Source organism: Pieris brassicae, chromosome 2 (assembly GCF_905147105.1).
Source record: "Pieris brassicae chromosome 2, ilPieBrab1.1, whole genome shotgun sequence".
Classification (NCBI taxonomy): domain Eukaryota; kingdom Metazoa; phylum Arthropoda; class Insecta; order Lepidoptera; family Pieridae; genus Pieris; species Pieris brassicae.
The window spans coordinates 12,726,556-12,749,307 of record NC_059666.1 but is presented as its reverse complement, the minus strand read 5'-3'; the positions used below and the strand labels follow the sequence as shown (position 1 = coordinate 12,749,307).

The window sequence follows — 22,752 nt, the reverse complement described above, 5'->3', positions numbered from 1 at the left end:
ATAATTATTATTGTACAAATGTTAATACTCTGTGAATAAAATCACAATGTTTTGATTCAAAAGTTAACAACAACTATAAACTTTATAATGTATTTTATGTTCCTGTAATCTGATTTAAGTAGATTTTGGATAATATAACTTACTTTATAGATAGATATGATGATTTTTAATTATCATGCGCGAAATGTAACTCTTCTAAAGAGATTTAGATCCAGTACTTCAAGAATTCTTCCGAAAGAAGATTTGCCGTGTACAACGTACAAACCAGAAGTTACTGAAAAAGATAAATATAAACGTTGGGAAAAATCGAAACTTCATCACGCTAAATTTAATGATCAGCCACTATTCAGTATGGTTTTACCTCCCCCAAATGTAACTGGAAAGTTGCATTTAGGTTAGTTTTGTATTCTACTTAAAAAAAATAGTAGCTATTTAATTTTATAGAAATCAAGTCAGCTGTATATTAAAAATCATTTTCTGACTCCATAGATTATCTTGGAAGATCGAACCTAAACCCAAAATTATATTCGCTTGTCTTTATTTGTCTTACTTTCTTGGTGTTGGTCCTTTCTACCTATAATTTATCACTTGTTTGTATTCTATAATTCAGCACATAGATTTATCAGTTGGTGATATAACCTTGAAAGTATGTATATTATTCTTAGTATTTTTATTTATTGATTTTTCAGGACATACACTGTCATGTACAATACAAGATGTAATTGCTCGTAAGAAAAGGTCTCAAGGATATAATGTTATGTGGTTACCAGGGACTGATCATGCTGGCATAGCAACACAGGTATTTTAAAAATATTTTTATTATTTTGCTCTACACACTATATTAATAGTAACATATTAATTTTCAGAGAGTAGTTGAGAAATATTTAAAAACCAAAAAAAATATTGACCGTCACTCTTTGGGTAAAGAAGAGTTTACAAAAGAGGTATGGAAATGGAAAGAGAAACAAGGCAATACAATTTCTAATCAGCTTAGAATGCTTGGGTGTTCATTAGACTGGTCTAGGGAAACATTCACAATGGATGAAAACCATTCTCATTCTGTTACTACTGCTTTTATAAATCTATTCCACAAAGGTTTAATATATAGGAACAAAGGTCTTGTTAATTGGTGTAATGCATTGAAGTCAACGGTATCTGACATAGAAGTTGAAAATATTGGCTTAACTGAGGTGACGGAAAGATTTTTGCCAGGGTATGATAAGCCAGTAAAATTTGGTCTGCTTTATAACTTTGCATATAAGATTGTTGATAGTACTGAAGAAATTGTTGTTTCTACCACAATGCCAGAGACAATGCTAGGAGATATGGCTGTGGCGGTGCATCCTGATGATTCTAGGTATGTTAGTGATAGAATAGTAACTTAATTTTATACAAATAATATACAATGTTGACAATTATTTTATTATTTATTTTCAGATACAAGCACCTCCACGGTAAACTAATTCATCACCACTTTAGAGAAAAACCAATTCCAATAATTCTAAACAGTTTTGTAGATATGTCTTTTGGGACTGGAGCAGTTAAAATTACTCCTGCTCATAGTAAAGTTGATTTTGAGATAGCAAAACAAAATAATTTACCTCTTTTACAAGTAATTAATGAAAATGGTTGTATGGAAAATGCAGGAAAATTTAATGGCTTGAAAAAATATGATTGTAGAGAAATTCTTGTGGAACATCTTAGAGAAATAGGGCTTCTTAAATCAGTGACTACTCATCAAATGTCATTACCTATTTGTAGTCGTACAGGTGATGTTATAGAATATTTGCCAAAGGAACAATGGTTTTTATCTTGTGCATTATTAAACGAAAGAGCTGCCCACGTAGCTGAAGAAGGTCACTTAAAGATTGTTCCAGATCATTTTACTAAACAATGGCAATATTGGACAAATGACTGTAGAGATTGGTGTATATCCAGACAACTATGGTGGGGACATCAGATACCAGCTTATAAATGTAGTATAGACAAAAACTTTGTTTGGATAGCTGCAACCAATGAAACAACTGCTAGGGTTGAAGCATCAAAATTCCTTAGATCTGTGCCAGAAAATATAACAGTTGTACAAGACACTGATGTTCTCGATACTTGGTTTTCTTCTGGCATCTATCCATTTTCATCATTAGGATGGCCAGAAACAAAGAGCCAGGATTATAAAAAATTCTACCCTTTACACCAGTTGGTGACCGGACATGATATTCTGGGTTTTTGGGTACATAGAATGGTGATGTTAGGTTTAGAATTAACTGATGAATTACCATTTAAAAATGTACTACTACATGGAATAATTTGTGACAGTAAAGGTGCCAAAATGTCCAAAAGTAAAGGAAATGTTATTAATCCACTAGATGTTATCAATGGAATATCAATGGATGGTTTAAAAGATAACTCAGTTGAAATGTTCAAAGAAGGCATACTTAATAAAGATGAATTAAACAAAGCTCTGGCTTATCATAAAGCAATGTTTTCTAGTACTAATGGTATTCCTGAATGTGGTGTTGATGCGTTACGATTTACGTTGATGTCTCAAGATGTGAAATCACATTTTGTCAACTTTGATGTCCATCAATGTAATGCCAACAAATTATTCTGCAACAAAATCTGGCAGAGTGTAAAATATACACAGTTATCATTTGCAAAGCTGAAAAACATAAATTTAGTCTTACAACTAGAAGATTTAACATATTTTGATCAGTGGATTTTGAGCAAATTATCTCATATGGTGGACAGGGTAAACATTGCAATGGAAAAATATGAATTCCATATAGCCACAAAGGCATTAAAAACATTTATTTACAATGAATTTTGCGATATCTACTTAGAAGCCACTAAACCTGGATTTGATGATAGTAATGCAAAAATCGCATTTGCCCACGCACACACATTATCAGCAGTATTAAATACGTCTTTAAGATCGTTATCGCCGTTTATGATTTATTTAACTGACGAGATTATTCCGAAAATACCTGCCTTTGAAAAGAATATAATTGTTAATTTCAATGACATAAACAATGACTTTTTTGAACTTCCAGAAAGTAGTAGATTTAAATGTTTCAGAAACCCATGTTTAGAAAATCGTGTTGAAATATTTCTAAAAACCATATCTTTAATAAGAGAAGTCAAAGGATTCTGTGGAATTTCAAATAAGGAAAGGCCATCTGTAGTTATTAAAACAAGGGATGTTACATTAAAAGAAGATGTACAAAGCAATTTATTGGTAGCATTGAATTTAACTAGGTGTAGTGAAATAAGCTTTGATGAATTGAAAAACAAAAAGTATGTTAATTCAATATTAAATGAGACAACAAATATTTTTGTAGAAATACCAGGAGAACATGCAGATAGGATAATCGTAGAAGCTAAAGCAAAGTTGCAAAAGAAAATTAAGAAGATAGAGGAAAATTTAGGAAAACTGGAAACAAAATTAACAAGTAATCATTATATACATAAAGTCCCCGATAGGATTCAGATTGAAGATAATAAAAAACTTGAGATTAAGAAAGAGGAACTAAGAAGATTACAAAGACTGATGTAGTTTACCAGCACAAGCTAAAAGTTGATTGGTTTTAGGCAGATGATGTTAAAAATAATTAAGCATAATTCAAATATGTATATTATCCTTTATAGTTCAGTTTACTGTTGTACTTATTTAATTATACCTAATCTAGTCCTATTTTTTAGCTGTATATTATTCAATTATATATATATATATTATGCTGATTGATATTAAAGTATGAAAGTACCGACTGCAGTACCATCTACCAGGCTGATTTGTGAATCTAAACCAAACAAAGAATTAATTCAAATGGGTCCATCTGTTCAAAAGGAGTTCAGTGTTATACAGTATAATTATATATAAAGATAAATAATAAATTCTGTCTACAGGCTAGAGGAAACTTTGTTATTTTGGGTAGAGTAATGATAAAAAATGAACAAAATCACTATTTTATTAAAATCACAGCCAATTTTGGCTTATTAAAAAAGCAGTATACAATTTTTTGTGCAACATACATATACTACCACAGAGTTTAAATAATGTTTCTCAAATTATTCTGAAACAGGGGCTCCATCATTGTAATTCCATTCATGCAGAGGGAAGTACATCTGCATGAGTGTTTCATAAATCTCAACATCAATTGGCATAAAAGTACAAAATATAATTCTTTGAAGACCTTCATTATTTTCCAAGAAGGTCCTTGCAGTACGAAGAGCTATATGAGCAGCAAGGCGATTAGGGAAGCCATAGATTCCAGTTGAAATACATGGAAAGGCTATTGATGTTAGGCGATACTGACTTTGAAATGAAAGACATTTTTCATAGCAAGACAGAAGTTTTGGGGCTGATCCATCTTGTGGTCCCACTGTGTGAATGATATCTGAAAAAAGGGTTTAGGTGAGGGTTTTGTAGGTATTTAAGGAATTATTCTTTGTAAGAATTTAATTCTTTACATAGCACCATATTATACAACATAAATTTTATAGATTACCTAATTTAATTGCTTTATGGCTAAAGCTAGTGCAGCGTTACAATTACTACTGAAAAATAAGACTATACTAAAACTTACATTTTGCTGGTAGATTATATCCACCTGTTAGACAAGCATCACCAGTTGGACAACCTCCAATTGAATTGCATTCATCCTGCAACAGGCATACCATCAGGGTGTAAATCAATAGTAACAAGCATCAATGTTAATAGAACTACTATTTAAGTTACCCAAATTTTCTCCATAGAGGTAGTAGTGGTATACTACCTCTACACAATATAATTTATTTAAAAAAATTGTTATGCAAGTCAACACAGAACAGTACTAGCTTAACTAGACTATGTTGAGTTTCCCTCATGTTAATATTATTATTGGACTTAAGAAATACCTGGAGCAATGATCCTGCAGCTCTATGTATGGCCCCATCAACTCCACCCCCAGCTTTAAGGCGAGAATTTGCTGCATTCACTATGGCATCAATCTAGAAGAAATAGTTAAAATGTTTACAGTATTAAAACTTTGTGTGAGTCATATATAAACATCGAAATTATTAAAGAAAATACCTCGAGCTTAGTTATATCTCCACAATATACAGAAACCTTTTCGGCCAATAGTTTGTTTTTTTCTTGGTCTAACTTTATCTTACGAAATTCGTTGAGGTCTTCTAGGTTATGCTTCTTGGCTTCGATCTCTTTATTCCTGACTACATAATTGCACCATGGATCTATTTGATTTAAAGTAACGAAGTCTCCTGACTTATACAATTGCCTTTTTTCTTCGATAGGTAAACTAAGAATACGATTCTTTTCCACAGTCCATTTAGATGGAGATGACATTTTTTGTATCACGGACGTACAACGTTTTTGAAATAAAGAAAATGGGGTCCGTGCGATATTTACCGCGATTAATTCCATTAAATAAGTATGACGTGGGAAACTTAGTCTGTTTTTGTTTTGGTTGAATTCGGTAACTGATTATTTTGACATATATATAATATATGAATTGTCAATATCGGAAACGAATGCCAAGTTTTAAGCTAGGAAAAGAAGGACTGACAATTGACCTTAATTCAAAGGAAATTTCTCCACGTAACGCAAGCGTGCATTTAATCGTTTCTTTTACGATTTACTGTATATTTATTAATTCGCTTTTGAAATGAACCCGTGAAATCTTAAATCTGAAATATAATATACATTAGCGATATAATCCACTTCGACGTAAGTAATACATAGCTTCTTTTTCTTGTCTCATCGTTTTAAAACCGGTGCTTTTGACTTTTAATTTGATGAATCTAAAGTAATTTATTTTGTTTTTTTAGAATGAAGATATTAACACTTCTCCTGGTTGCTGCATTTTCTATTAATAATTGTATATGTGTGGATAGAAATAATTTTAAAACATGCGATCAGTCCGGATTTTGTAAAAGACTACGTCCTCTGAAGCCTGAAAAATCTCAATACACTTTGAATTTAGACAGTGTTTTCGTGCACGGTAACGTCCTTTCGGCAGAAGTAATCACAGTTAATTATGATGAAGAAAAGAAAAATGTTGAGGTAATAATTTGTTTTATCTTGTTGTATATCGTCCACGTCTTTGTCTTTCTAAACACAGGCCTTTAGCATCTAGTGCCATGATTATTAAAGCCTTGAAAAACTTGCTTTTCACCATTTAAATTTGCATTTGCAAATGCTTTATTTATTTTTAATATAAATTATTTGGGTTTTAGTGGCATTATGCCCTTCGCCTATCAGCCCTAGTTGATGGCACTTTCCGTGTTGAAATAGATGAGGCAGAACCATTGTACCCTCGATACAGATCCATGGTTGCACTTGATGGGGAACCAAAGGGGGATGTGTAAGTGATTTATAATTATTTAATAAAAGTTGTTGAAATTCTTTTAACATGGTAAACTTCTTTTTTGTATTACATACAACATCATTATTTTATCATATATGTCTGTAACCTGTTAATTCTTATGATCCATTAAATTAAATACAACAAGTAATACTAGTAAATTATAAAATATTAATAGTTAGGTAGCAAACTTATAAAATGTAATATACAGACAAAACCCTTGACAACAACATCATTTAGAACAACTAATGTTGTGGTTGAATATTATTGTATAAAAATTCATATGAAATTTGCTGAAAACATTTTATTTATTACGCATCATAGGATCTTAGGTTGTTGCAGTATTAAATTACCTTTTTTGTAATTTTAACAAGACTGTAAGGTATGCACTGATTTTTCATCAAAAATTCATGTTTAAGTATAACATTGATAAACTTACAGCTGAACTATAAATTATCTTCAATCATTTATTTCAGATTGAAATTGATATCAAATGAAAATGGTAAACTGACACTTAAAAACTCACAAGGCCATAAAGTAATTATTACAGCTGAGCCTCTCAAATTTGAGTTTCTTGATAAGAATGGTGAACCAGCAGTTGTGTTGAATGATAACGCCCAGCTATTTGTAGAGCCATTGAAGGTTAGAAATGGGGATGGAGAAGAGGATATTGTGAGTGTTTTGTTTGTTACGGTTGTTATCTGTTAATAATGCTTTATTTGTTATTATTTTATTCTTCTTTAGAGTCAATTTGGTATAAATTTTATTGACTTCAACAAAAAGAGGTTGTCAGTTGGGCCTGTATTTATATGATATTGTTGGAATTTGGAATTATGCATGTGTGTTACAAATTTCTTTGAAAACTAAAACGCCATATTAAGATGATTGTTTTTTGGAATAATCAAGAATACTCATATTCTAAAGTTCATATCATAAATTGCTTTAGAAGTTTTTGAGAGATGGGTACTCTTTTTGAGTGGAGATATGCATAATGTAGGTTAATAGGTATTTAAAGTGAACTTTTCTAAATTATAAACAATAAATGGTAATAACATTTAAAATGACAGTATGGTATGTAATAATTTAGAATGCCGTCATTCTATTCTAAAAGTGATATACATTTTTTAAAGACGGTTTACACACCATTTAACATTAGTTCGAACGGTGAAGGAAAACATTGTGAGGAAACTGGCTTGTCTTATACCCAAAAAGTCGACGGCACAGAAGGCTGATCACCTACTTGCCTATTCAATTTACAAATGATCATGAAACAGATACAGAAATCTGAGGCACAGATCTGAAAGGGTTGTAGCACCATTGATTTATTTATACACCATTTAGGTTTTTACCTCTTAAATTTAGATACAAAATATAAAAAAAAACTTGGTCTAGGTTTGTAATATTGATTTCGGATCAATGTATAGAATAAATTAAGTATAAGCAAGAAGCCATAGATTTTATTCATCTTTATTAAATGGTTCACATGTAAAGCGAACTAGAGTATAAAGCTAGTATTGAAAATAGGTCAGCATTAATACGTAATGAGAATAAGGTGATGTGGTTTATTTATTATCAACAATGAGATGTCAATGATCTTGGCTTATCTATATACGTGACTGATAAAACTTGAACTTGGTATCACTTCCTCTGCACTTTGAAAACAAATCTTAAGTAATCTATATTAAATGAGAAAGTCAGATTATGGCTTACGCTTTGTCCGACTTTGAAGTGTGTATGATATGATATGCTATATAGGTATTTGAAGTTGCAGCATTTTCTTCCCAATACTATTATGTAAATAGTTAAACTGTAATCTGGAATTAAACAATAACGCGTAGCAGATATTATCTTTCCAGACAGCAGTTCTCTTATTTAGAAGTGTATTGGACATTGCACATATATACATATATTAATGTACCTTGTCAGTATAGTTATGCCGGTCATGGTCAATCCAGATGAGAAGAATGAATATAGCGTCCTAGAACATAAAAGCTGATGTATATTGTGTATATTTATAGTGTAGTAGTATAGTTAATGTCTATATTGTATATAGGTTGAAAAGATCAATATATAAACTCTTTTTTAAATGAACAGTTTAGTTTTTAAGCATTATCAGCTGTGTTCTAATTATTTAATCTGTAATTAAATTGTAAATACACGCGTTACGATACCATAACTGTGACCTCACGTAAGCTATTAATTATGATTAATAATGCATCATATATCTAAATGTTATTATAAACATATTACATTATGAATTTACCGAATAATACAATAATAAAACAGTACAACCGACGTCCGTAGACATGTTTGACATTATAATGAATCGTGCGCTAATGGAATATAGCCAGCCATTACATTTTTTGTATGGAATTGAATCCCAGAGCTTAGGATTCGACATTGCGAAACCTATGGCCTTAAAAATACATATATAAAACACTTCAGACCTATTTCTTACCAGGTTATATAATACGTAATAAAAATACAGAAATATAAAGATTTTCCAATTAATTTGAGTAATTGGCGAATAAAATTTTCTTTACAGAAAATAATATTTTTTACTTTAAAATTATTCTTCTAAAAAATATATTTATTTGGTATATTCAGGAAGGATCATTGGCCGAGAACTTCAAATCTCATCACGATAGTAGACCACGAGGAAACGAAGCTGTCTCCATCGATGTGGCATTCCCTGATGCGGACCAGGCTTATGGTAAGACTAAATAGCTGTAATAAACTTTATTCTAATATATTCAATAGAGTTTAAAATCGTTAGATATTAATAATCTCATAAATAGCATTTCTAGAAGATTTTGTTAAAGGCCTCACCCACCATTATAATATAACACGTTTATACTTGGGCAGTAATAAAAGTTTTCTTGAACAAGGGTCTATTTGATTTAAGTCATATGTTTATTATACTGTGTTTGACAGCTGACAGGAGACTGAAGGGAAAAGTATGGATAGTATTTAATGTATATAATATGACTAGTATAAACTGGGTTTATTAGGTATCCCGGAACATACGGACGGATTCCATCTTAAGACCACGACATCTGGTGAACCATACAGATTGTACAACTTGGATGTGTTTGAGTATGAACTCGACAGTCGTATGGCCATATACGGCTCTATTCCTGTTATGTACGCTCACGGGTTAGTTACTATTGCTCTTATTGAAACAAAAATTAAATTGAAATTTTTGAACAATTTTAAATCAATTTATAAAGACAATAAATTGTTCGGTTTTAACAAGAAATTGTTCCTTTCCTTATATTTTGCGATACCAGAAAATATGGAATTAAGCTATACTTTATTGGTACTTTTTTAAAATCACGTTTTATAATTAGGTCAATTATTTTAATCTAGGTATCGCCAATTTGACTATGTTCACATTTAATTAAGTTATCTAAAAATTGAATAGGCCAAAGCGTTCAGTGGGTGTATTCTGGCACAATTCAGCTGAGACATGGATAGACGTGGTCAACTATGGAGAAGGGAATGTTGTCTCTTCTTTGGTCAATCTGGTCACGGGTGGACAGAAGAGGCGTGTGGATGCCAGGTTTGTATATGATTATAAAGATAATTTATTAGAGGTATAAGAAAACTTGGTAAACTATAATGTAATGAGCATTGTTGGCCTAGTGATCAGCGTGCATCTCTCATCCGTGATGTCGTAGGTTCGATCTCCGGCTGCGCCAATGGACTTTCTGTCTATGTGCACATTACACATTCGCTCGAACGATGAAGAAAAACCTTAGACCCAAAAAGTCTACGGCGTGTGTCAGGCACAAGAGGCTTATCTCCTACTTGCATATTAGATTGACAAACAATCACGAAACAAAAACAGAAATCTGTTTTTATTTAAATTTAAACTATAATGTAAGGTGACTATAAAATATATAGGAAAGCCAGAAATTTACTATAATACATTGTAACAGAATATTAAACTTAATAATTGACAAGTGTTTCTTTATATAAATGAAAAGCATTTCTTAGGAATAAAGGTATTGTTATATATAAAAGAGTTGTACCTTCGTTTGCGCCACAATGTTAGGACAAACACGTCATACGAAAAACAAATTGACGTACATACAAAAATATCAAGAGGCTGTTAGTACGACACGGAGACACGACCAGCGAAATTAACTAGAAAAATCAGTGATAAGAAGGAAAAACAAATATACAAATTATAAATAGTATACTATTTGAATCACTCTTTTAAAATACTAATTAAAAGGAATTTTTTAAAAATGTGGTGTGTGATACTAGACTTGAATCTGTCGTTTTATGACCATTAATCTAATTATTTTAATTATGTCAATAATTCCAGGTTTATGAGCGAAAGTGGTGTGGTGGACATCTTCGTATTAATGGGTGATGCTCCATCTGATGTGTACCGTCAATACTCGACGCTTACTGGAGTCACACCTTTACCACCGGTTATTATAACTTTGGTTATTTATAACTCGCTTCGTCTAATTGGCATTTGATTTTGTAACACTTGTTTGACAAAATTAAATTCAGTCGACATATATTCATATACAATATATTCCAGATATATGACATAAAACAATATGATTTCTATGAAATATTAGACAATTTTGCCCTATTTTAAATATATTTCAGTCATTTTGGTATATTTTGCTAACTATAAATTCAAATGACGAATTTTCTCTAAAAAAATCGTAATGAAACAAATGCCAAATATTGATGTGTGCTAATTATATTTGTTAATATAAAAATTTGAGTTTTGGATATTATCGTGTATATGTCGCATTTTACGTCGCGTTAGTTAGCTTAATTAGCCGTTCAAATATCAGCCTAGCGTTTTAACTAGCGGCCTAAATTGATTCAGCCAGTTGATCAAACCACAACTTTGATGGAGTTTTCGTAAGTGCAATGAAATAGTGCAGTGACAATAATAATGTCAATTTAGCTGTGACTGACTCAAGCAATTTAATTTTTAAAGAAATATGTTTTATGTCTGATGTTTCATCTCTTTTATTTCGGCCACATGATCACTCTGTCGTACGAATGGCCTAAGCATTAGCCAGCTTTCGTAAATGTTGTTACAAACGGCTGAATATATTTCAGGCCACTAATTAAACGGCGCTGTTTAGTTAAAAGGTTAGGCTGTTAACTGAACGGCTTATTAAGGTAGTTGGCTGCGACATATACACAGACCAAATATTTTTATTCTTTCTAATTGCCTGCAATTGTTGGTATATCTCAAGAAATTGTGTCCATATTAAAATTTAGCAATATTATTGGTTGTGATAACGAACGACGATCTCATCTACGCATCTACATCTTACCTAGATAAGAATAAATGTATAAGCTTAAAAGTATCAATCTCTGATGCATAAGGGATGGGATCTTTCTCATTTTTATTATTTATAAATACATTTAGTAATAAAATTATTATTTTACAGAAATTTTCTCTGGCATACCACCAGTCCAGATGGAATTATGTTGATGAAGCCGATGTGAGGTCTGTGGATGAGGGATTCGATTCTCATGACATACCGTTGGATGTTATCTGGCTGGATATCGAATACACTGACAACAGGAAGTGAGTGTAAAACAAATTCTAAAAATTAATGTAATTTTGATTGTTTTAAAATTAATTATAGTTTTCCGATATACCTAAGTATATTCAGATTTTATGCCAAATTTGTTTTCAAAATTTGCAATTTTGTTTTTCTTATATAACAAGACAATATTTCTGGATTGCTCTGACAATAGTTTCATTGCCGTAGTTAATGACACACCCCGAACACAGAATGTAACTGGAGACTTTTTGTGAACGGATAATTTTTTTTTTCGGCACCCCATAGTATATAGTCCCAGCGAACATGTGTATAATAAAGTCTCTTCCGCGTTAAAGATGCGATATAAGTGAATTGTCAAAAAAAACATTCCGATATTTTTCTTTTTATATAATCACAACTGCATAACGCCACAAAATTCACAATACCTTCAGCGTCGGTGTATAAAGTTTTGAGTGGTACCTGTTTATTATTTAAATTTTAACATTCACAATGTCTTTTAGATATTTCACCTGGCACCCGATAAAATTCGCTCATCCAGCTGAAATGGTGGGGAACCTAACAGCCAAAGGGCGCAAGATGGTGGTCATCATTGACCCCCATATAAAGAGAGAGGCCGGTTACTTTTTCCACGAAGACTGCACTGAACAGGGACTGTATATTAAGAACAAGGATGGAAATGATTATGAAGGTACCTTTCTTTGGTATTAATATATTAAAAAAATGTTCCTAATATAAATATAATTGATAGAGGTGTATTTAAAAGGAGTGGCGGATCGTTTCTTGCTCTCCGCTCTACATTCTGGATTTTTTTTATGTTATATATAATCCGTGCAATAGTTTGTTTATGACATTTATCTACAGTATTTGTGTTGTTTATTCTTATGACTGCGTTATGGCTGAGTGATAGTGGTTGAATAATAAATTTATTGTATAATAGTTTTGTATTCAATTAAAATTTCTTAATGACGCTTAATTTAATCCAAGTACAGTACATTATAATTAAGGTCATTCCATATTCATTATACTAAGTTTACCTACATTAATAAATTATATTTGTCTTTGTTTAATGCGTCCTTATTACCAGGCCTATTAGGCCTACTAAGATGTACCGTATATCAAAATAAGTTCTAAATTTTAATACAGAATTTTGAAACAATTTAAAGACCATATTTTTATAGTTAATTATTTCTTCTCCAGGTTGGTGCTGGCCCGGTTCATCATCATACCCTGACTTCCACAATCCGGCTGCCTTCAAGTACTTTGCGGAAAGATACCGTTTTGAAAACTTCCCAGGGACAAATAAGGATGTCCACATTTGGAATGATATGAATGAGCCCAGTGTAAGTAAATATATTTTCTCTGTGAATCTTAAAAAAAAACTAAATTTTACATTAGCTTTACAAACTATTACACAAAATGCTAACGAAATCTTTACTAAATACTATAAACATTTAATATAATATGTATATTCTGTATTTATTACATTAGTACTCAGCATTATCTCTTATTTCTAGGAGATTTGATGTTTGCTTAAATCGTTATATTGGCTGGTAACAAACTATTATTAACTATAATAACTAGTTTGTGTGGGAATAAAATACAATTTAAACCAGTTAGGGAGCGTTCAAGTATTACGTCACGCTATTTTTGTAGATTCTTGACACCTCTCCCCCATGAAACGCGCCGTAACGTTTCTGTTTCCAATAGTAAAACGTTTCGTGACCAACTCCAGTGACTCTTAAAACCTAAAACTTACCATTATCTGGTGTAAAGTACTGGAAAGTGGAAAACAATATTAACAATAACGCGTAATTAAATCCCCGCCCCTGCATCGTAACGTTTTAGAAAGGACCCCCCCCCCTTCGTTAATTCGTTAGCTAATACTTGAACGCTCCCTTACGAGACGAGCATAATGAATAGTGTGTTGGTTTGTTTATTTACAAATTGATAGAACAGTACAATTTTATTATCATCAGTAATGTTGAAGTATTTGAAGTGGGTCTTGTTTCTCTAAATAACTTTTCTAATTGTCTTATCAGGTATTCAACGGGCCTGAGATAACAATGCCCAAAGACAATCGTCACTACAAGCCCTCTCAAGACGGACAAGATGGCCTTGCCTCTTTCTGGGAACACAGGTATATTTACATTCTTAAGTGGGTTTAAAAGAATAATCATTTTTCGATAGGTTAAACGAATTTTTATGGGAATGACGATTATGACTCACGATTTGTCACGTGACCGTGTTCGTACAAATTTGTTTATCTGAGTCACGCTCGTCGAAAAGGGATTTTGTCTTGTCCTGTCACGTTTTGTTTGCTATCCTCTTAAAAAAAATATATTTAAAAAATATATTTGTTAGGGTTATAGCCACGTACCTATAATTATTTTGTAGATGAATAAAAATAAATTGCATAAGACAAGACCTTTACAAGACACAGCGTTTAATGGCTTTATTTCAGACATATTCACAACGAGTACGGTGTATGGCACATAATGGCGACGCATCAGGGAATGTTGGACCGAAGCGACGGACAGTTTAGGCCTTTTATTCTATCGAGAGCGGTCTACTCCGGCACACAGAGGTGAGACACATTTAAGAACGAATCTGCGATGGTACATCGTAATTTTTATTATGCAATTTGGTTTTCGCAATGGATAATATTCCGTATTGCGCCACCAGTTATATTCAAAAAGTACCCAAAAACCAAATCAGAGCATACCACTATCCACGTGGTCTTGTCTGCCTTACCCCTAGAATGTATATAAACAATCGGAGGCACGGAGGAAGAGGTTGGAGGGGCTGCATTTCCCGCAGCGCCGGAGCTGTCCAAAAAACCTATTAATAATATTGTTCGGTTAGGTTAGGTTAGTATATTAATAAAAAATCAATGTCGCTACAACCTTTTAGGTATGGGCCTCAGATTTTTGTATCTGTTTCATGATCGTTTGTGAATTGAATAGGCCAGTAGGTGATCAGCCTTCTGTGCCTGACACAAACCGTCGACTTTTTGGTTCTAAGGCAAGCCGGTTTCCTCACGATGGTTTCCTTCACCGTTCGAGCTAATGTTAAATGCGCACATAGAATGGAAATCCATTAGTGCACAGCCGGTACATACGTACCGCGCCATCGGAGGTGGAGATTTACGCTCGCAATATCCGTAGGTAGTTAAGTTGAAGTCAGGTTAGTTTTGGACGTTCCAGAGTACGGCTATTGGTGAGACGGATAAAATCTTTTTTTTTAAACAGACGTTTTTTTTTTGAGGGAATAAGTATTTTACGCTGTTGACAATCTCAATTTTGTCAACTAACTTTAATTGTATGTATGTATGATGGTTTATTTAATACGCTCCATGTATAAAGCGATATTAAATTAATCGTTGTAGTTTCTTTTTGTCATATATTTTTATTATAATCGAATCGAAATCGAAGTCGTAGCGCTAAGTATGTATATGTCAAAACGTATTATATTTTGATGTTCAAGAGTTATACTTCTACTGAAAAGGAAGCGGTAGTAAAATTACAAAAAGCCATAAATATTGTTGGCTTGTGGACCAAAAAATGGCGGATAAAACTAAATCAGTTCACATAAACTTTTCCAACAAAACATCAAACTACCTGCCAGTATATATTGATAACGTCAAAGTGCCGTTCCAGCTAAGTACCTAGGTATGACGCTAGACACCAAACTCCGATGGAAGGTCCATGTTAAAAAGAAACGTGAAGAGTTGGATCTCCGTTACTCTAAATTGTACTGGTTGCTCGGAAGGCATTCCACGTTATCAGTACAAAATAAATTATTGATCTACAAACAAGTCCTGACACCTGTATGGACTTATGGTTGCCAGCTGTGGGGCTGTACCAGTAATAGTAATATCCAAGTAATCCAACGATTCCAAAACAAAGCGCTCAGAGGAATAGTCAATGCTCCCTGGTACATTCGCAATTTCGACCTCCATCGGGACCTTAATGTAGAGGACGTCACCACATTAATAAAAAAGACTGCTGGAGCACACGAACATAGGCTCCACCATCACGTGAATGTCGAGGCTATACAACTCCTTGACACCACTGACCTAGTGAGAAGATTGAAAAGGATAAAACCATTTGAACTAGTGAACTAGTGTTAGTGAACTTTATTATTAAGTGCTAAACAGTGAATGAAAAGAAAAATATATTGAACACAAGAACAGAGTGTCTTCCCTTTAATAGAGACTATAAGTAGCGTTATTGGACACTTACTTATGATAACAATCCTTTTTAGTAAATTAGGTTAGACTTAAATTACTTATTAGTCTTAAGTTAGGCTAGATCGTAATGTTCCATGATGTCCGTAGTAAAGACACATGTAAAAAGAAAAAGAAAGAGTTATACTTAAGACTGAATCTTAAGATGCATATAGAATCAATTAATCAATTCGAGGCCGGGGTTCGAACGCCCATCACTATTATGGCTTAACAATGTACGAAAAACAATTTGTAATAAAATATTTTTTTTTGTATTTAATATTAGTGTAGTACCGTCCACGGAGTGAAGATCCTTTCCAAATTCTTCCATTTGTCTCTCATCTTCTCTTCTACTTTCCAATCGTTCGTCTCTCGTTATTCTCGCTTTCCGAAAAATATAAATACTGGAGTTCAATAAATGGGAAATTATTCAGATACGCTGCAGTATGGACAGGTGACAATATGGCGGAATGGGGATTCCTTCTCGCCTCGATATCTATGTGTTTGTCTCTCGCGAGTGCCGGGGTCAGCTTTTGTGGGTCAGACGTGGGTGGATTCTTCAAGTACCCCGAAGCAGAGTTGATGACGAGGTGGTATCAGGTATGTCCACGTTTTCTAAATAGACTTAAATGTATGTTTACTACATAGAGTAAGAATTATGACGACGTACAAACATGTCGTTTGTTGAATTTATAAAGGTAAGATGTAACATTTTAGTATCGTTTCCGCTTAACCTAATATAAAAAATTTCTGATAGTGTATTTTTATGGAGATAAAAACGCTCTTGAGAGGCAAGCGTAAAAATAACGTAGGACGCAACAACTACAATTTATAAAAAAACTATAGTTTTGTCTATATTTGCTTTTTTCCCGTGACCTATGTTAAATTCATATTATTTAGTACAACTTGGTCAGGATCAATTGTGTTCATTTGAATTTTAAAAAAATACAATTTGTGAATATTTTGGTTTAAAAGAAGCATGACTCCATTATATAAAATAAATTTACAGTATCCTCCTAAGCTATTGAACAACTGTTTCATTTTCCTACAGGCGGCAGCTTTCCAACCTTTCATGCGTGCTCATTCTCACATTGAGACAAAACGTCGTGAGCCATGGCTGTATGACGCAACCACCACTTCGCGATTGAGGGACGCAGTTAGGCGGCGATACGCCCTTTTGGACCTCTGGTAAGTAAAACTTATCCATATTTTTTTGTTTGTGAATACACGCAAGGATTACTCCGCTACGTAAAATAAATTTTTTTAATAAATAAAATTCACTTAGCTCTTATTCTACTAGTTAACCTTAAAATTTCTAAACGATTTTTAAAAATTCTTCTGGAATATTCAATAGACTCCAAATCTGTCAACATTATGTAGCATAACGTTTGTTGAAAAGCACTCGAAACGTCGAGTTATTTTTGTTATACATTTATATATGGTAAAAAATGGTTCATAGTGCTACACACTATCGTACTCCGTAAATATAGAGACAATAATATATTATAGAATATACTGTGAGGTTTAGGACATGTTATAATTCAATAGTAAATAGTCTCAAGCAAATAAATAACAAAACAATATCCTTTTATACGATTATATTCGTAAAATTATTTCAGGTATACGTTGTTTTACGAACACACTTTGGACCGTGTTCCCGTTATGCGTCCATTATTGACCCATTACCCCAAGGAAGAGCAGACATACACTATCGACGACACATATTTATTGGGTGAGTATAGATATTTAAAATAGTTAAAAGGATTTTTGTGTTTAAACAGTGGCAATTATTTGTATGAGAATGGGCAAAGGGATGGCCCTTGACACAGGACAGCAAGATATTCTGATATTTACTTTGTATATTCTGTACATAAAATATCTCTTATATTTTCATAGACAATTATTAATACAATTAAAAAGCCAGTGTTGCCAACATCGTCACGTAAATTATATTTTGGCTCAGGTTAATAAAAAAATACCCCCGAGTTTCGTTAAGTGTTAAATAATTTTTTTAAAGGTGACAAATTGCTAATCCGTCCCGTTGTTGAGCCCGGTGTGACCAGCGTAAAAGTGTATTTACCGGGAAGGGAATCCCATACCGTGTGGTACGACGTTGACTCCTTCCAACGTCACAAAGCCAACGGATATTTCACACAAGAAGTCACTATTGCAAAGGTAATAACACTTAGGTGATACAGGTTCGTCAGTTTTAAGAGTTGTCATACCATTTCTATCCTCTTAATGTCACGTATGGAAGAAGTATGATCAAGAAAAGTGTGGCGAAATAACCACTCTTCTTTTCCACCGCGTCGGTGATTTAAACGCTGTATGTGATCACAGGGGCGCGGTGGGTGGAGTCTAAAGCTAGTGTGATAAGTGTTTAAGCCTTTAAGAAGTTTCTTTTTCCTTTAGCAAGCCTAGCCTAGAATATTATTATTACATGGTCCTCGCCTCACCGTAAAAGTATGTTCACTAGAGTTAAAACACTGTAATTAAGTAGATTTATTTCTAGAATAACGGTTGGACATATTATTGTATATTTTCGCCTAGGATAATGTAATAATGAATAATATATTATTCCACTAGATACCAGTGTACCAGCGCGGTGGCAGTATAATACCGCGTAAGGAGCGCGTGCGCAGATCGTCTGCCTTGATGGAAGATGATCCATACACGTTGGTTGTCACACTCGATATTAATGTGAGTATCAGTATATTGAATTTTTATACCAAAATTACAAATATGAAATAATAAATTTAACAATTTAAACCAGTCTCGCTGTAAAAACATAGTAAGGCGTGGTAGGAAAGTCTTAAATATCGAAATCAAAAGACGCAAACTCAAATTCATTTAGGTAACACAGTATACACTTATATACGTTAATAAATAAATATACTTATATTAAATGCTTATAATTTTACATTTACTGCCAGTTCTCAAATCATCTCAGTCATCGGGGACTCTGGTGGCCTGGAAGAGATCGCTCGAAAGCGATAAGGCCGCAAGTTTTGATTTTTGATTTAATTATGTTCAATTTTTTATTTTCTGTAGTGTTACGAAGTAATAATAAATAAAAAATAAAGAAAATAATAGAGGATTTTAGTTTTACTCTATATTAAACATTTGCGTACAAAATATAATATAAGTGAAATAGTTAAATATTAATTGCTATGAAACGAATGAATGCAATGTAACAGTCATGAAGAGATTGTCTACGTCTGGTTATACTCTCGAGCCGTAACTTCGATGATTTAGCAAATCGATAGCTTATAAAACTAAGCCTGAATGAGAAAAATGTACAGCCTTGGCTCGTACTCTGAGTAACCCTGGAAAGTATTTAAAAGGAAAAGAAAGAAAGTACGGATACAGGTTTTTCACTTATAAGGGTTCCTAAATCTTACACATTATAATGCATAGTTATAAAGAATAAACACATTTTTATTGTTACTAGCGGACCCCACAGACTTCTTTCTGTCAAAAAGATTTGAAATGTGGCAGTTTTTTGTTCCTACCAATTTTATAGTCGGCGCAAAAAAATTTCATCCGATGATAGGCCGATGTGTGAGGTTCAGCTCGGGTGACCAAAGTATCTTCGCTTACATGAACTTTGGCCACTCTTCTGTGACCCACTAAAAAACCCCGACTGGGATGTCTGCTAGAGGGCTTCAAACTAAGAGGCGAACTAAGGGTTCAAACCTGATTGGAAAATAATCTAAAAGGATAGTGGGAACCTAAACGTGACAAATAATTAAAAATTGTGTGCCTCATTGATATATTCCAATAAATATCGGTATTATTATATAATATATCTTGATTTTTATTTTCAGAACACGGCTGCTGGCACCCTGTATATAGACGACGGAGAGACATATGACTTTAAGTCTAATAAATTCATTTACGCTAAAATCACATACGAACAGACGGCCATGAAGTATATGTAAGTATTTATTTAGGATTGGGATTTGATTTTAAAAAAAAATGTAAGGGAGAAAAGAAATCATAAAGGCCGATTCACACATATCAGTGAAGCCACAGTTCCGACACAGTACCAGCACAATGCGGAATATTCTTTCATACATTCTCTATGAACGCATCCCCAGTTGTCAGTGTCAGTGACGACACCGACAATCACGGATGGATTCGTTGACATATTAATATTAATATAATATTTTTTGTCGGATCACTGACGCCGCCTTATTGAAAACAAAATGGAGGACGAGCTATTGGTAGAAATTGTTCGTGAAAATAGGGTTTTCACCGAAGCTCCGTAAACTGAGTACTGACAAGTGTGAATTGAATGATTGACGCAATACTGTATGACTGATACTGAACTGAGCGGACACGTGAAGGAACTGTGGCTTCACTGATATATGTGAATCGGCCTTAATTCGTAAGAGTATTATGCCGGGTACAGACTTGCGTAATGTAATTAATTTAAATTTAAATAAATATATGTACTTATTTTATTGCCGCAAAGGCTTAGTTGTTTATTGCAGTGTGTAATCTGAGATTCAAGTCTCAGCGAGACAGTCGTTTCAGATTGCCTAAACAGAATATGTGTATAAAAAAATCAAACCCAGAAACGCTACCCTCATACATTACTAAATAATATTTACACGAGTTATTTATCCTTACGTTAGTTAGTATATATGTATTAGTTACTATTTTAAAATCGCATTCCAATAAATTATAATAACAAACAAACAAAATATAACATTCTCGTTTCTGATAATTGTACAATAAGGGAGCGTTCAAGTATTACGTAACGAATTTTGGGGGGGGAGGTCCTCTTGCAACGATGCGGGGCTGGGATTGAATTACGCGTTATTGATAATATTATTTTCGACTTTCCAGTACTTTACACCACATAATGGTAAGTTTTAGGTATAAAGAGTCACTGGGGTTGGTCATGAAATGTTTTACTCTTTGAAACAGAAACGTTACGGCGCGTTTCGTGGGGGGTGGGGGGGTCAAGAATCTCCAAAAATTGCGTGACGTAATACTTGAACGCTTGAACGTCGACACTTAGTTTCTACCAGTTTTTTTATTTATTTGAATATCCAACAACATCCACCAAACGTAACTCACTTTAAATAGGAATTTTTAAATGATTTACATATTTTTTTTTCAGTATTACAAACAGCGGTAACTACCCGACACGCTCCTGGCTGGAACGAATTGTAATCGCCGGAATCAAATCTCCGCCCAAGTCAGCAAAACTCATCCAAGATGGTAAATCCACTGCCCTACAAATGACAATCCATCGCGGTAACGATGTGCTCGTGGTACGCAAACCGGCCGCACTCATGGCCAAAGCTTGGGAAATACAATTCTCATATTAAGAAATAGTTTAATTTTGAACTCCTAAATGGGGTCATAGACAAATACTTTATCACGCGTAGACACGTGACTACTAACTGGCGATAATGGTCGGCAAAGCTAACTTGTTATAACAAAATTGGTATTAATGCTCGCAGATAGCTCACGCATGGTCACGTGACCAATTACAAACTGCCGATGTCCGCAAAGGTATCTGTCTAAGGCCCCATGTTTGTCCCTAAATACATCAAGATTTTTAGGCGGATACCTAATAGACACTAGTTAAATTTTACCAAATCACTGAACCATAATCTTGTCCAAAATTCTATATATATATAAGATAATCTTTCTACCATCATGCTCTTAGGGTAAAATTCAGATGGTTTAGAGCTAATTATGACTGACTATGTCAATACGTTTTTGACATACGAGAGTCATACTTAGCGCTAAGCCACTTAATCTTACCCTTATACTCAAGGGCGTATAAAAATAAAGCAGAATGAGGGCAGTCACGATGAAACCCGCATGACACAATATGTTAGTATATCATCTCTTTCTAACGTCACCTTAATGAAAGAGATGACAGCATTTAAACAAATGAGTAGAAATATATCATTTTTTGTTTTTATTAAGTTCAGGTCCTAACTGTAATCTGTAGCTGTACAGTTTTTTTTATAATTTAGTGAACTATTTTAACTGTAAGAAGATGCTTGTAAGTTTTGTTTTATTCCACAACCCATAGACGAAAGTCAATCCACAGATGCTTGTCCCTTTATGTCAAATTGTGAGCGAGCTTCGACGTAGACAAAACAGTTTAGTTAAAAAGAGTATTCATTTAGTTTCAATTAGGTTTATGCAATACACGTTTTTTCTGTCGCTTCACATGAAAAGCCAAATAAAGATTAGCTGAAGTACGTCAGCCCTATTATGAATTAACTATAGTGTATTGAACACCTTGAAACGATTTGGAGAATTCTGAACCTTCGCTCTTAGTGTCATTTGTTTATCAACCTTAGCTCACACACATATGGTTCAAATTTCTTCAAAATCTTTCGAGGTTTTCAAACGACCTAGTGCAATATTGCATCATTCATTTTAATATGAAGTCATTTGTACTTGACAATACACAATCAAATGAACAAATTGTATTATGAGGTATTTGTTTAATAATGTAAACTTTAAAACCTGTTTCAAACGAATACCTCATAAAAATTATGGAATGTATCTTGTGATAATAAAAAGATTTTAAAATTTTCCTGTTTTATTTTTTATTTAGAATTTAATCATAGAGGAT

General features: G+C 33.2%; 3 protein-coding genes across 5 annotated transcripts; 2 read left to right on the top strand and 1 right to left on the bottom strand.

The window, feature by feature from the left end:
* The first annotated feature begins 55 nt into the window (after positions 1 to 55).
* LOC123720023 (valine--tRNA ligase) lies at positions 56 to 3,732 on the top strand. Of its 3 annotated transcripts, XM_045676438.1 has the most exons (4): positions 56 to 394; positions 690 to 799; positions 867 to 1,357; positions 1,438 to 3,732. In XM_045676438.1, exons 1-4 carry the CDS (start codon positions 157 to 159, stop codon positions 3,551 to 3,553), a joined length of 2,955 nt encoding a protein of 984 aa, XP_045532394.1. In that variant the 5' UTR covers positions 56 to 156; the 3' UTR covers positions 3,554 to 3,732. The 3 variants fall into 3 exon arrangements, with proteins under 3 accessions (XP_045532394.1, XP_045532396.1, XP_045532395.1); XM_045676440.1 differs by lacking the exon at positions 56 to 394 and having other exon boundaries at positions 734 to 799; positions 874 to 1,357; XM_045676439.1 differs by lacking the exon at positions 56 to 394 and having other exon boundaries at positions 737 to 799; positions 849 to 1,357.
* Positions 3,733 to 3,949: 217 nt separating this feature from the next.
* Positions 3,950 to 5,466, bottom strand: LOC123720022 (macro domain-containing protein CT2219-like). The gene is made up of 4 exons (XM_045676437.1): positions 5,069 to 5,466; positions 4,894 to 4,986; positions 4,584 to 4,659; positions 3,950 to 4,394 (listed from the first exon to the last, which is right to left on the bottom strand). Exons 1-4 carry the CDS (start codon positions 5,417 to 5,419, stop codon positions 4,066 to 4,068), a joined length of 849 nt encoding a protein of 282 aa, XP_045532393.1. The 5' UTR covers positions 5,420 to 5,466; the 3' UTR covers positions 3,950 to 4,065.
* Positions 5,467 to 5,563: 97 nt separating this feature from the next.
* LOC123718937 (neutral alpha-glucosidase AB) lies at positions 5,564 to 22,710 on the top strand. Its single transcript, XM_045675945.1, has 20 exons — positions 5,564 to 5,722; positions 5,824 to 6,058; positions 6,232 to 6,359; positions 6,836 to 7,031; positions 8,967 to 9,072; positions 9,371 to 9,515; positions 9,784 to 9,921; positions 10,693 to 10,801; positions 11,795 to 11,934; positions 12,415 to 12,602; positions 13,112 to 13,254; positions 13,954 to 14,051; positions 14,376 to 14,498; positions 16,574 to 16,739; positions 17,191 to 17,327; positions 17,759 to 17,871; positions 18,157 to 18,314; positions 18,726 to 18,839; positions 19,967 to 20,076; positions 21,271 to 22,710. Exons 2-20 carry the CDS (start codon positions 5,825 to 5,827, stop codon positions 21,479 to 21,481), a joined length of 2,757 nt encoding a protein of 918 aa, XP_045531901.1. The 5' UTR covers positions 5,564 to 5,722; position 5,824; the 3' UTR covers positions 21,482 to 22,710.
* The last annotated feature ends 42 nt before the right edge of the window (positions 22,711 to 22,752 follow it).